At 50.6% G+C, this 13,301-nt stretch overlaps 1 protein-coding gene across 1 annotated transcript in view; it reads left to right on the forward strand.

The window, feature by feature from the left end:
• Window positions 1-2,328: 2,328 nt before the first annotated feature.
• RNF10 (ring finger protein 10) overlaps window positions 2,329-13,301 on the forward strand; it is a 41,704-nt gene continuing 30,731 nt past the window's right edge. Inside the window, exon 1 of the mRNA XM_055147170.1 lies at window positions 2,329-2,491. Coding sequence (XP_055003145.1) covers window positions 2,335-2,491 — 157 coding nt within the window. The 5' untranslated portion in view covers window positions 2,329-2,334. The remainder of the gene's footprint in view (window positions 2,492-13,301) is intronic.

Below are 13,301 nucleotides of genomic sequence, written 5' to 3' on the forward strand. Positions count from 1 at the left end.
GCTCCAGCCCCTCAGTAACTCTGTTTTTGTTTTTTGGGCTACAGGTGCTCAGCGGCTTCAAGTATCGGGTAGCTCCCCGCTGGCCTGGGAGAATCACATGATAAGGAAAGAATGACCAGAGCCTCCCGCGTGAAATCATGTGCTCCAGCCCATTTAGCTATCTGCTCTGACTCTGAGTCAGTAAATTTGATGTGGCTACTAGCAACATTTTGCTTACTTGGGTGGAGGGGGTGTCTAAGGGGTGGGGGTTAAGGTTATTCCTGCTAGGTGCTGAGTGTTGGGCGGGGGCTCGCTTGCAACTCTTCTCCAGCCAGTGTCATCTATTGAAACCAGGACTTTGCACATACAAGGCAAATTCCTTCCAACTGATTTACAGTCTCGCTTCTGGTGATCTTTACTTAAACTTCTCTGCTGGTTCTGATGTCTCCTGGCAGTGCTTCAGAGGCTCCAAAAAAGCCCAAAATTGGAGAATTCTAGGACTTATTATTATTATTATTATTATTATTATTATTATTATTATTATTATTATTATTATTTTGTTTTTTGGGTCACACTCAGCGATGCACAGGGGTTACTCCTGGCTCTGCACTCAGGAATTACTGCTGGGGGTGCTCAGGGGACCATATGGGATGCTGGGAATTGAACCTGGGTTGGCCGCGTGCAAGGCAAATGCCCTACCCGCTGTGCTATTGCTCCAGCCCTGATTTTTTTTTTTTGTATGAAGGGGGTCCCTTCCAGTGATGCTTGGGGGCATCATAAGATCATAAGGAGCCTGCTATGGAACCTAGGGCTCCCGTATGCAAAGCATATTCTCCCGTCTTTTGAGCCACCTCCCTTGCCTGAATGCTAGGAATTTATCTATTTGTTTCTTCTAACATGTGGAGATTCCACTCATTCTTCAACTCAAATCACACTACTTCTGGGAATCCTTCCTCTACTCCTCCCAGCTTTTCTCTTTTAGCTTCTGTTTTAATCCAGTAATTTTTGTTGGGGGTGGGGTATCCAGAGCAGTGCTCAGGAGCTATTCCTGCCTGTGCTCTGGAGTGACCCCAGAGACCACATGTGGTACACACGATTTGAACCAGGGTTGGGCACTTGCAAAGTAAGTGTGTTTATCTCTGTACTAAACCTCTCTGGCCCCTCTGGCAATCATTTTATATTAATCGTCTCATTGCCCTTTTTACATTCTTCTATTATAATGTATGTGTGTCTGTAGGGGTGCATCTGCTGAGAATTGTTTTAGTTTTGTTTTGCTTTTAGGTTGAACCACACAGCACAGGCAGCACTCAGGGGCTGCTACTCTCAGTTTGGCGCTTGGGGGGCCATGTGGTGCAGAGGATAAAGCCTGGGGCCCCCACATGCAAAGCATGTGTTCCAAATTTAGGGTTATTTTCCTGCCCCAAAAGACCTCGATCTTTTTTTTTTCTCTTTTGAAAGGCCTCAATATTAGCATGTTTTGGCACCCTTTGTGTTCAGCAAAGTCAAATAAAATATTAGCAATGAATTACTTAAATGATTTATGAGATTAGTTGCAGTGGTATTAAATATAAATTGTGGTTGTAACTGTTATTAGGAGAGAGAATAATATCCCTAAATTAATACTAGACTAACAATACTAAATTATACCAAGTGAATACTAGGCTAACAAGTTGAACAACAGTAAAGGAATTCCACGGTATTCCAATGCTTGGGTGCATCATAAATAATATATTATCAGACGTGTTTGCGGGACTTAGGCCAAAGCCTGGACTACAAGTCCCATCGTGCGCTGCGCCCTTTTGTAGGGGCGGGGGCGGGGCGGAAATGGCTGGACCCGGATGTAGCCGAAGACTACATCTCCCAGAGTGCCCCACGCCCGGGCCTCCACTATATATGGTCCATCCGGGTTCTTCGAGATGCTGTTTGGCGACTCGTCGCCATTCCCGGAGCAGCTCGGCCTCGGCCTAGCGGCGAGCGTCGGTCGCTGTGTCGGAGACAGCGGTCCCCGACGCCAAGACAGCCAGCCCTCTCCCCTGCCCCGCAGCGGGAGAGCGTGTCCGGCCGGCCGGCGGGGCTCGCGCACCCTCGCTCGCTGCCCCCGCGCCCGCAGCCGCCGCCCCGCCAGGCCCGGCCCGGACGTCCGAGCCCCGGCCTCCACCCGCTCTCGGCCCGCCGCCGCCCGCCGCTTCTCTGACCCCCCATTCGAGAAGCCGAGGAAGGAAACCGGGAAAAATGTCGCCATGAAGGCCGAGAACCGCTGCCGCCGCCGCCCCCCGCCGGCCCCGAACGCCATGAGCCTGGGTCCCCGCCGCGCCCGCTCCGCTCCGACCGCCGCCGCCGCCGAGGCCCCCGTTGATGCCGCTGAGCTCCCCCAGCGCCGCCGCCACCGCCTCCGACATGGACAAGAACAGCGGCTCCAGCAGCTCCTCCGCCTCCTCGGGCAGCAGCAAGGGGCAGCAGCCGCCCCGCTCCGCCTCGGCGGGGCCGGCGGGCGAGTCTAAACCCAAGAGCGGTAAGCAAGGGGGGCCGGGGGGCGGGGGTGGTCGTCGGGGGCCGAGGCTGGGTGGGTGGGGGGGGCTCCCGGGACCCCCGGCCGGCTGCCCCTGCTGCACGGCCCGCACGGGGTTGCCATAAGCCGGGGGTCCGCCGGCGTCGTTGGCACCCAGCAGCGTCTGGGCGCGGTTCTTGTTTTCCATTTTGCAGACGAGGAGACTGAGGCTTGGAACAGGTGGGGTCACCCAGGTAATGACTCGCGTGCCTCCACTGCGGGCCTGACTCCCTGGCCCGTCTGACTCAGAGTTCAGGCTCCTGGACTCTGAAACGTGGAATTACCCGGGCCGGGCGCAGCTGGGGGTTTCAGCCAGAGGGGCGGGGACTCGGGTTCCGTCCGTCTGTCCGTCCGTCACCGGCCCCCAAGACCCTCCGTCCCCGCTGCGGACCGTCCCCTCCCGTCTTTGGCTCGACGTCCAGGGCGGAGGAATGGTCAGCAGCCTGGTCCTGCGTGCCCGTCTTGGCGCGTTTAGAAGCCCTCCAGTGCCTGGATTTTTTTCTTTTTTTTTTTTCCCTTATTTTCAGCTTGTCTCTAGTTATAAAGGTGGAGATCATAAAAGTTTAGAGACGGCCGCTCTGCCCGCTGCACCAGGAACGCATCGTACACCTGTTTCCCCGAGTTGGGCTGGGGGAGGGGGCTGTCCTTTTGCAGGGAAGATTAGGCAGGGCTGTGGGCACGCCTCTCAGCGGCCTTTTCGGTATTGTTGCGACCGTCGTGATGAAAGTGACTTCACATGTGCCAGGGCCTGGGCTAGGCGGGCACCTGTTCCCCCTGGGGAGTGTTTACCTACCACGGAGCGGGTGGAGGGAGCAGGGGGGTAGTTGAAGTTGTCAGGGTGGAAAGCTCGATTGCTAATCTCAGCTCTTTGCAGCATGTTAAGGGTGGGGGGGAAGGTCATTTTTTTTTTCCCTTTTTGGGTCACTCCTGGCTCTGCACTCAGGAATTACCCCTGGCGGTGCTCAGGGGACCCTATGGGATGCTGGGAATCGAACCCGGGTCAGCCGCAGTGCAAGGCAAACGCCCTCCCCGCTGTGCTATCGCTCCGGCCCTATTTATTTGTTTATTCTTTTTGGTGGCAGTGTGATTGTATGGGCTGGAGGGGAACGTTTGGAGTTCCCAAATGAAGGTCAGGATGTTGGAAACTTTTTAAGACTTGAAAACGGAAGGACTAATTAAGAGGGGGGAGGGGAAGCGGTTCAGGCTAATTGGAGTTCAGAGTTTGCAAGATGTGGCAAACTTGTGTTTACCGGGTGTGCCAGTTCTTGAGGAACTCAGGTGGAGAGAAGTTGTGTTGGCAATAATGCTTTAAAACAGCTAAGTCAGGGCTAGGAGGCCCTCTCGGGTGCCTCAGCGCAGTAGCTTAGGAACTCATTTTGCAGAGGTGGTACAGTGGGTAGGGCACTTACCTTGCTCAATCCTTGCCTCGATCCATCCCAGGCTGGCTCGTGTGGTCCTCTGAGCACCACTAGGAGTGATTCCTGAGTGCAGGGCCAGGCGTAACCCCTGAGAACAGCCTGGTATGGCCCAAAACGCCGTCAGAAAATTAACTTTGGGATTTTATCCATGTGTGACTTTCATTACAGATCCTCTAGCGTTACAGGTAGCCGGCCCTCTTGGCTGGGGTTGGCACTGGTTTCGGGGGTTCTGAATAAGCAACTTTAGCTTTTGCTCTTTCAGTTCAGGCCTAAAGTTAAGGATTTTGAGTCCAGTTATCTGAATCCCCAACTAAATTATCAGGGTTTCTGTTTAAGTCACTAATGCCTAATCATGAATTAGCTGTAGTAAATACTACCCCTCCCCTGTTTGCATTTGTTTTGGGACCACATTGGCAAGTGCTCCTGGGTTACTCCTAGCTCTGCACTCAGGAATTACTCCTGGAGGTGCTCGGGAGACCATATGGGATCCCGGCGGATCAAACTCAGGTTGGCTGTGTGCAAGGTAAAGGCCCGACCCTTAGTGAGCAGCAAGAGAAACTTTGAGAAAACCTAAACAAAATAAAGCCGTGTGAGTAAAATACTTTAAATATCTCGATCTAAGGGGTTTTAGTCATTTTTCTTGACATTGAGTATGATCTTTAGTAGACTCTGATCACCCGACAGATTGATACAGAATTATGTTGTCGTGATTAAGGTCATTGCTTGTTGCTGTTCTGGTTTTAAACTTCACCTGTCCCATCCTGGTAATTAAGTCACTGTTGGGTTCATTCTGACTAATGTTTTGTTTTTGGCGCCGGGGCTTGATGAACCCCAGAACTTAACACATTTAAAGAATGTGTTCTGCCACGGGGCCACGTCCCTGGCCTTGCCTGTGGTTGTTGCTGGGTTTTCCTTGGCAGTGCTGGCGCCCAGGCCCCGCACCTACAGGGCAGGTGCTGTATCGAGCTGCATCCCCAGCTCATAGTTATGATTTGGGGCAGGACGGTGTTGGGCCATACCTGGCAGGTGGCGATTCTCAAGGGGGCTGTTCCTGACTCTGTGCAGGAGTGACACTTGTGGTGCCGGGGAACAGGATGCAGTGTGGGGTAATAAGGGGGGGATGGCGACATGCCGGCCAAGAGCCTGACCTGCTGCACTAGGGTTTTTATGGGCCAAAATAATTCACGTCTTGCCTTTAGGAGCAGATTCAGAGCAGGAAGAGGGTAAAACTGGTCTAGGGCCGAAGAGATGGTGCAGTGGGCAGGGCGCGGGCCTTGCATGTGGCCTCCTTGGGTTCAATCCTCAGCAGCCCATGTGGTCCCGAGCCCCACCAAGACTGATCCCCGGGTGCACAGCCAGGAAAAAGGGCTGAGCACTGCCAGGTGTGGCCCAAAACCAGAAAAAAATTTAAAAAAAGGAAACTTTGATATTGGCTAGGTTTTGAGGTTAAACCAACAACTGCAAAGATTCCCCAATACCATGGTAGCTGGTGCTGGAGGGAGCACTCCAGGGAGTGGAGCCCAGGGCGGGAACCCCCAAGCCGCCAGGTGTGGCTTCAGCCTCCCCCCCACCCCCCAAACACAACAGAATGGACAGACATGTAAGCCATGTAGCGCTATCAAAGACAGCATTCAGGACCTCTTAGTCAGTGATTTTACTCTAATGAGGGGGTAGACTCATTCAGAGTAGTTCTCTAGAAACATTTCTGTAGTATTTCAAACGCTGACTAAACACTAGAGTCACGGGAAATTGTTGAAAGCGTCTCTTGAGTTTGAGAATTGAGTTGATCATGAAGGGTAAGGAAAAACATACCTGCCTTTTGTCAACGTAACTGGGAGGATTTTCATTTAAAAAATTATTAGGGGAGGGCTGGAACGATAGCACGGCGGGTAGGGCGTTTGCCTTGCATGTGGACGACCCGGGTTCGATTCCCGGCATCCCATATGGTCCCCCTGAGCACCATCAGAAGTGATTCCTGCGTGCAGAGCCAGGAGTAACCCCTGAACATCACTGGGTGTGACCTAAAAAGCAAAAAAAAAAATTATTAGGGTCACACTGGAGGTGCTCAGGGACTGCCCTGTGCTCTGGAGTCACTCCCGGCGGGGATATGCTGCCCCAGGGAGCAGGTGAGCCAGCCGCAAACAAGGCAAAGGCCCAGTCTCGATCTGCTCTCTGGCCCTGGTTTTAGCCCTTGAGTCCCCTTTTCTGCTCACATCAGAAACCCCTTCTGATTTCTGTTCTATGGGCGTATTCAGAGCTACAGATGAAAGTCCCGTCAGTGGTGAGCAGCAGGCCTGCATAGTCACTTGATAGGTAGGTTGTGGGGGTGGGGTGCTTGTCAGACCCCAGCGTCTCTTAGAGTCCTCTGAACCCGCCAGGAGTGACCCCTGAGCATGGCCAGGTCTGGCCCAGAAACCAAACAAAACAGAATGGTGGGTGGGCCGGGGAGGCGGCACAGGAAGGAAAATAAACAGGTCAGAAAGAGGCCGCAGTCAGAAAATGGTTAATACGGTCTCAGTCATGCATGTCATAGGGGCCAGAGAGAGGGTTTGATCCCCAGCATCCCATCTGGTGCCCTGGGCCCTGCCAGGAGTATGCCCTGACCATCACTGGGTGTGGCTTGTAGACTTAAAAAATAGAAAAGAAATCATGCATGTCACCCATGATGAGTACACTTGAATCTTTGTTCCTGTGGCTAGCTTTCAACGCCCTACGTGGACACAGGAAGTAGGTATATCTAGTTGGCGGCTGAGATTTTCTTGATCTTTTTTGGCCAGAGTGGCATTACCAGTTTCTTTGCCCTGGCTAACTGCCTCAAGTGTCATAACATTCCTTTTCTTGGATTTATTCCCACTGCGGCCTTTCAGTAGGGCTGAGGTGAGGTGCAGTTTGAAGATCAGTGAATCTTCCAGGAACCCCATGAGGAGAGGCGGGTAAGAGTGAAAAGCATGAGGTTAGACAGCTCGTGAGCAAACTGTGTCCCCTGGCCCAGAACCAGCTCTTGCCCCATGTCGGTGGGGGATGGTGCCACCAGGAGGGTGACGGGAAGGTCACGTATTAGGAAGTGGTTATTTTGAGGTTGGCCATATGAAGTACTGTCTTGACACTCTTCCTGTTACTCTGATTCCAGCAGTCAGGTTACTAGTGGCGATCTCTCTTGAAGAATGTCTCCGAACTAATTAGCCCTAGGAGCCTCGGTTGCTTTGAAAATGGTGGTGATTTGAAGTCTTCAGTAAAAATCACTTTGAGATGTTACAAGAATCTCAGGGCCTGTTGGCTAGAGTCTTTGGTTAGATGACTTTGTTGGAAGTCTAGGAAGTGCTTTTGACAGGAATAATTTGGCCTTATTAATAGACTTGCAAATAATATTAGCTGTGTGCCGACCACTGTGGTTTAGGCACTTATGAGTTTTCTCTTAATTTTCATAGCCTTTTATGGAGGAAGGGTAGACGCAAGTAAACAGAGGAATTGTCCGAGTTTCTTCTTCTTTTTTTTTTTTTTGAAGTAAACAGATTTTATTTAGAGGCTTTTGAGGATAGGAGGAAGGGATAAGAAAGGGAGAGAGAGGTTAAGAGTAACGCGTTCAAGAGAGAACGTGGACTTCTACAAGGGTGGAGGAGGCCCCTACACATAACCGAGCTTTAGACACAAAAGTATGAAAGCATGAAAGTACACATCTCAAGAGGGGAGATGCGGGCGACACATGTGCTCGGGCAACACATGTGCTCGGCCACGTTGGCACAAGCAGCACATGGGCTCAGGCAGCATATTCGCGCCTGTCCGAGTTTATTCTTTTTTTTTTTTTAACTTTTTATTAAATCACCATGTGGAAAGTTACAAAGTTCTCAGGTTTATATGTCAGTTATACAATATTGTCCGAGTTTATTCTTAAGAAGTCAGTCCTAGGGCAATATTTACAAATGTGTCTTGTATGAATTCACTTACATCTAGGCAACTTGCTGGCGCTTGGATCATTCCTGATACCACCTCTCTCTTCCTTTCGCTCAGAATTACGAATTTCAGTGGGACTCAGTAGATTGTCGCTTGGCTCTGTAGTAAGGCCTCTCCTCCCCCTCTGGAGGTGCTTGTCAACCACTCCGGACGGTGGGTGAGCAGCTTGCTTACAGCATCGTGATTACGGCATGAATCAGCAATTGACACTTCCTGGCCCGTATTCTGACCTCAGGCTGTGCCACCTGTTTGTTAGATTGAGAGCTGAGCACGACGATGCCAAATTGTTTAACTGAAAAAAATATCTAATTTGGTAGTAGGGGGTTAGAGACCAAGATAGTGTTTGCTGTTTTGGTAGAGACTTTTATCTCGGAGTTCTGGAACAATTGAGACACTGGATGGAGTTTTCAAGTCTTTTCGCTGTTGACTCCGGGATCCTGTCAGCTGCTTAACTCTAGTGGTCTTGTCCGTTCAGTGTGGAATGTGTTTTGATGGTTTTGGACACCTGTTCTCAGCTCTGTCTGTGCATCAGAATCTCCAGAGGACTATTTATTCCTTCCCCGAAGAGGAATGAGTGATCTGCACTGGGCCTTTAGCTTCCTGGAACCCATAATTTTAAAAGTTTGACACGTGATCCTGCTGTATAATTAGGATCGAGAACCAGTACACTCAGTTTAAAAGTTTCTGCTTGTTTTTTTTTTTTTTTTTTTCTTTTTGGGTCACACCCGGCGATGCACAGGGGTTACTCCTGGTTCTACACTCAGGAATTACTCCTGGCGGTGCTCAGGGGACCATATGGGATGCTGGGATTCGAACCCGGGTCGGCCGCGTGCAAGGCAAACGCCCTACCCACTGTGCTATTGCTCCAGCCCCGTTTCTGCTTGTTTTTGAGCCACACCGGTGGTGCTCAGGGCCTGCTCCTGGCATGTTGCTCGGTGGGTCACTCCCAGCCATGCTTGGGAGACTCAGTACCTGGGGTCCCGACATGGGCCTCCTGCATACGCGCTAGTCCACTGAGCTGTCTCCCCGACTCTGAGACTGAAAACTTGGAGCAGCGAATATATTTCTGCAGGAATTTGTTTTTTTTGTTTGTTTGTTTTTTTGCTTTTTGGGTCACACCCGGCAATGCACAGGGGTTATTCCTGGCTCATGCACTCAAATTACTCCTGGCAGTGCTCGGGGGACCAGATGGGATGCTGGGAATCGAACCCGGGTTGGCCGCGTGCAAGGCAAATGCCCTACCTGCTGTGCTATTGCTCCAGCCCCTGTAGGAATTTGTTTTGTTTAATTCTCAATATCTGAAGTAGACTCTCATCACTGTCATCTGGAAAAGACAAACTTCCGCCTTTCAGGGACTTGTATATCTTAGCCGGTTGTCCATAAACAGCTCAGAAATAGTATCCTGGGGGTCAGGCAAGTGGCTCAAAGCGCTGAGCACATGCTTTGCGCCCTGGAGGCCTGGGTTCAGTCCCCAACACCGTGTGGTTTGGTTCTCCTGACCTCCAGCACTGGCCGGGACTGACCCCCCAAGCATGGTGTAGCCCCTGAGCACTGCCGGGTGGGGCAACAAAATAAAAACAAACAAAAACACTACTCTTGAATTTTATCTCTGGGCTCCAGCCCGGACTGTGCCTTGAGCCTTGAGCTGAGTCTGCAGCCTGCTCCCCGAGATAAGAGCTGCCCCTCAGACGGCTGCCCGCTGCCCAGAGGCCACTGGGAAACCAGAGGAGGTTGATTTTGAGCACCTAAAATCACAAATCTTGACGGGAGTCAGCTGTAATCGCTTCTATAAACAAGCCCGTCACTGGGCTACAGAGATAATGCTGGGGTGAAGGTTCTTGACTTGCCCGTGGCCAACCCTTGTTCAGGCCCCAGCACTGGCAGGCTCGAACCCTGAGCCCCGGCAGGAGTGGGGCAAGAAAGAAGCAGTTCTGTATGCTTGTGAAACCACTTCCTTGCCTGTGTGGCAATCCGAGAAGGAGCTGGAGACGGGCGCCGTGAGCGTACGGGCCACTGACACTCACTGCCTCCCAGGCGTGGCTTCCTTCCCGGAGACTTGACTTTGGAGACTCTGACTTCACCTAAATCGACGCAAGCCATTAGATGGTATGTGTTAACTGGAATTCTGTATTCCTCGGAATTTTCAGTTTATTGAAATCTTACTATAAACCCATTTCATGGCTTGAAGGGTCTGGCAGAATGTGTGTCCGATCTGAGGTTTCACAGTCAAATCATTACCCAACTCTTCTCTTAAATAAAAGGAACTTCTTTTAAAAAAATTAAAAAACGCTTAAGACACTGATTCACAGAGCGGTTCATGGTTGAGTTTTTGGCATACTGTATACCAGAGCACCAGCCCCCTGCCCTCAACTTCTCTCCAGGGCTCTCACCCCCTTCCTGTCAGCTTTTCCCTTCGACAGGAACATTTTAAAGACGGGTTGTCGTGGTTTGGATCTCCTGCTTTCGTTGTTGTTGACTCTGCAGTTTGGGTATATAGGTATACCCTTTCCCTACACCACTGACGTCATCGAGGCCTTTGACCCCTGCCTCAATTCCTTCCCAGTCTCCCCTTTTAGTCCTTCAGTTTTAATTCTGTTGTTTGATGTTGGTGCTGCCTTTGGCAGTGGTTAGGGACCCACTCCTGGCCTAGTGCTTGCTCCTGGCGGCAGGGATTGCGCCCAGGCCTCCCCGGTAAAGCATGTGTTCCTGCTTTAATTTCTTTTCTTTGTTTTTCTTCTCCATGGGGAGGTAGCCACACCTGACTGCTCAGGGCTTCTCCTGGCTGTGCACTCAGGAGTCACTCTCGGCAATACTTGGAACCATCTGCGGTACCAGGGACAGACCCCATTTTGGCTCTCTGCAACGGCAAGTGGCTTACTGCTGTACTAGCTTACTGGCCTGTAAAGTTTTTTTGGTTTTTGTTTTGTGTTTTGCTTTTTGGGTCACACCCGGCAATGCACAGGTGTTACTCCTGGCAGTATTCAGGGGATCATATGGGATGCTGGGGATTGAACCTGGGTTGGCTTCGAGCAAGGCAAATGCCATACCTGCTGTGCTATCTCTACAGATTCTGGCCCATAAAGTTTTTTTTTTTTTTTTTTTGCTTTTTGGGTCACACCTGGTGATGCACAGGGGTTACTCCTGGCTCTGCACTCGGGAATTACTCCTGGTGGTGCTCACGGGACCATATGGGATGCTGGGAATCAAACCTGGGTCGGCCGCATGCAAGGCAAACACCCTACCTGCTGTGCTATCGCTCAAGCCCATAAAGTTTTACTTTTATTTTATTTTTATATTTTTTTTAATTTTTGGGTCACACCCAGCAATGCACAGGGGTTACTCCTGGCTTTGCGCTCAGGAATCACCTCTGGCGATGCTCAGGGGACCAATATGGGATGCCGGGAATCGAACCTGGGTCGGCTGTGTGCAAGGCAAATGCCCTACCCACTGTGCTTTTGCTCCAGCCTCTGGCCTATGAAGTTTTAACTTTAGGTTAAGCTCTGATCATTTTCCTTTAGCCAAAAAAAAGGTTTTTTATTGTAAATTTATCTAAAGAAATCAACTTAGAGAAATGGGAGAGGAGAGGAGGGGATACATGCTCAGGAGAAAACAGGCTTCTGGGGCCGGAGAGGTGGCACAGTGGTGAGGGCGCTTGCCTTGCACTCAACTGACCCAGGTTTGATCCTCAGCACCCCACGTGGTCCCCCAGTACTGCCAGGGGTAATTTCTGGGTGCTGAGCCAGGAGTAACCCCTGAAAATTGCTTGGTGTGGCCCCAAAACAAAAGAAAAGGGCTTCTCCAGAGAGGGAAAGGTTTCTAAATGAAATTTGAAGGAAACTGGCAGTACTGCTTATAGCTTGACATGTTTCTGTGACCATCAGGGAGGTTGTGTTTATACTCTTGCTGGATCCGTCTGTCAGCGGACTCTGAGATTGTATGTAGTTGGTCAGGATTAGAGGAGAAGGTGTACTCATTTATCCTGTGGGTTGGACACTGAATGTGAGGTGGTTGCTTTCACAATTTGTACGTATGGGCTGGAGAAATAGTACATTGACCCTGCACATGATGGACCCAGGTTCAACCCCTGGCATCTCATATGGTTGTTACCATGCACCACCAGTAGTGACTCCTGAGTATAAAGCCAGGAGTAACCCCTGAGTACCACTGGGTATAGCCCAGAAACAAATACGAAATAATGACGACAACAACAACAAAAAAACCCACAACAAATCTCGTTAGGGCTTTTTAATCAGCTTGGATATTTTTTCTCTGAAAATTTAACTTGAATTTATTTAGTCTGCTATAAATAAGTTCTAAGTACCTAGAAGAAATTCATCCTTCTAAGTACTGAGAACTTTTGTAAAGATGTACTTGGGGCTGGGGAGATAGTATAGAGGTTAAGGTGCTTCACTTGCATGCAGCCATGGGGGAGCAGGGGGGTAATCCCCAGCACCATATCCCTGGGGCACTGCCCTGAATGACCTCTGGGCACAAAGCCAGGAGTAAGCCTTGAGCACTGCTGGATGTGATCCCCACAATTGACCTACTTAATATGCATATGGAACTGGAATTCTGTACATTTAAGTCAGAACCTTAGGGAATGAGACCTGAGTGCAGGAATTCCTTAAAAATTCATTGGGGGCTGGAGTGATAGTACAGTGGGTAGGGCACTTGCCTTGCATGCAGCTGACCCGGGTTTGATCCTCGGCATCCCGAGCACCTCCAGGAGTAATTTCCCAAGTGTAGAGCCCTCCTTCCCCCCTAACAAAAGCATCTGGGGGGCTGGAGAGATAGTAGAGCTAGTTAGGCGCTTGCTTTGCTTGTTGCTGACCTGGGTTTGGTCCCCAGCACCTCATGTGGTCTCCTGAGCCTGCCAGGAGTGACCCCTGAGCACAGAGCAGGAATAAGCCCTGGACACAACCAGATGTGGCCCAAAACAAACAAAAGACCCCCAAAACACTCATATGGGAGATTTCTTCCAAACGACAGGATTGTAAATAACAGTATTTAGATAAAAGTGAACTACTCAATTTCCTAAACACAGTGGCCATTGATAGAGCCTGTGTGTTGCATTTTTCAGACATGTTTTTATTACATATTCTTTGGGAGAGAAATTGGGGCTACCCCTCCCTCTGTGCTTGAGGTTCGTTTGTGCTGGAGCTGGGAACCCATGCAACTGAGAACCTTAACCTCTTCACTGCCCCTTAATCTGGGGGCCAGGTGGGGGGAGGGCAGGGACGGGGGAGTGGGGCGCAATATCCAGCAGTGCTCAGGAATCACCCCTGGTGGTGACCAGGTGTGATGCTGGGTATTGAATCAAGGCCTTGCAAGCCAAGCGCCTTTGCTCCTACACTGTCTCTGCAGCCCAGTTATGTGTTAGTCTCAACAGGATTAAGGTATGTTTG

This window comes from Sorex araneus, chromosome 9 (assembly GCF_027595985.1).
Source record: "Sorex araneus isolate mSorAra2 chromosome 9, mSorAra2.pri, whole genome shotgun sequence".
Lineage (NCBI taxonomy): Eukaryota > Metazoa > Chordata > Mammalia > Eulipotyphla > Soricidae > Sorex > Sorex araneus.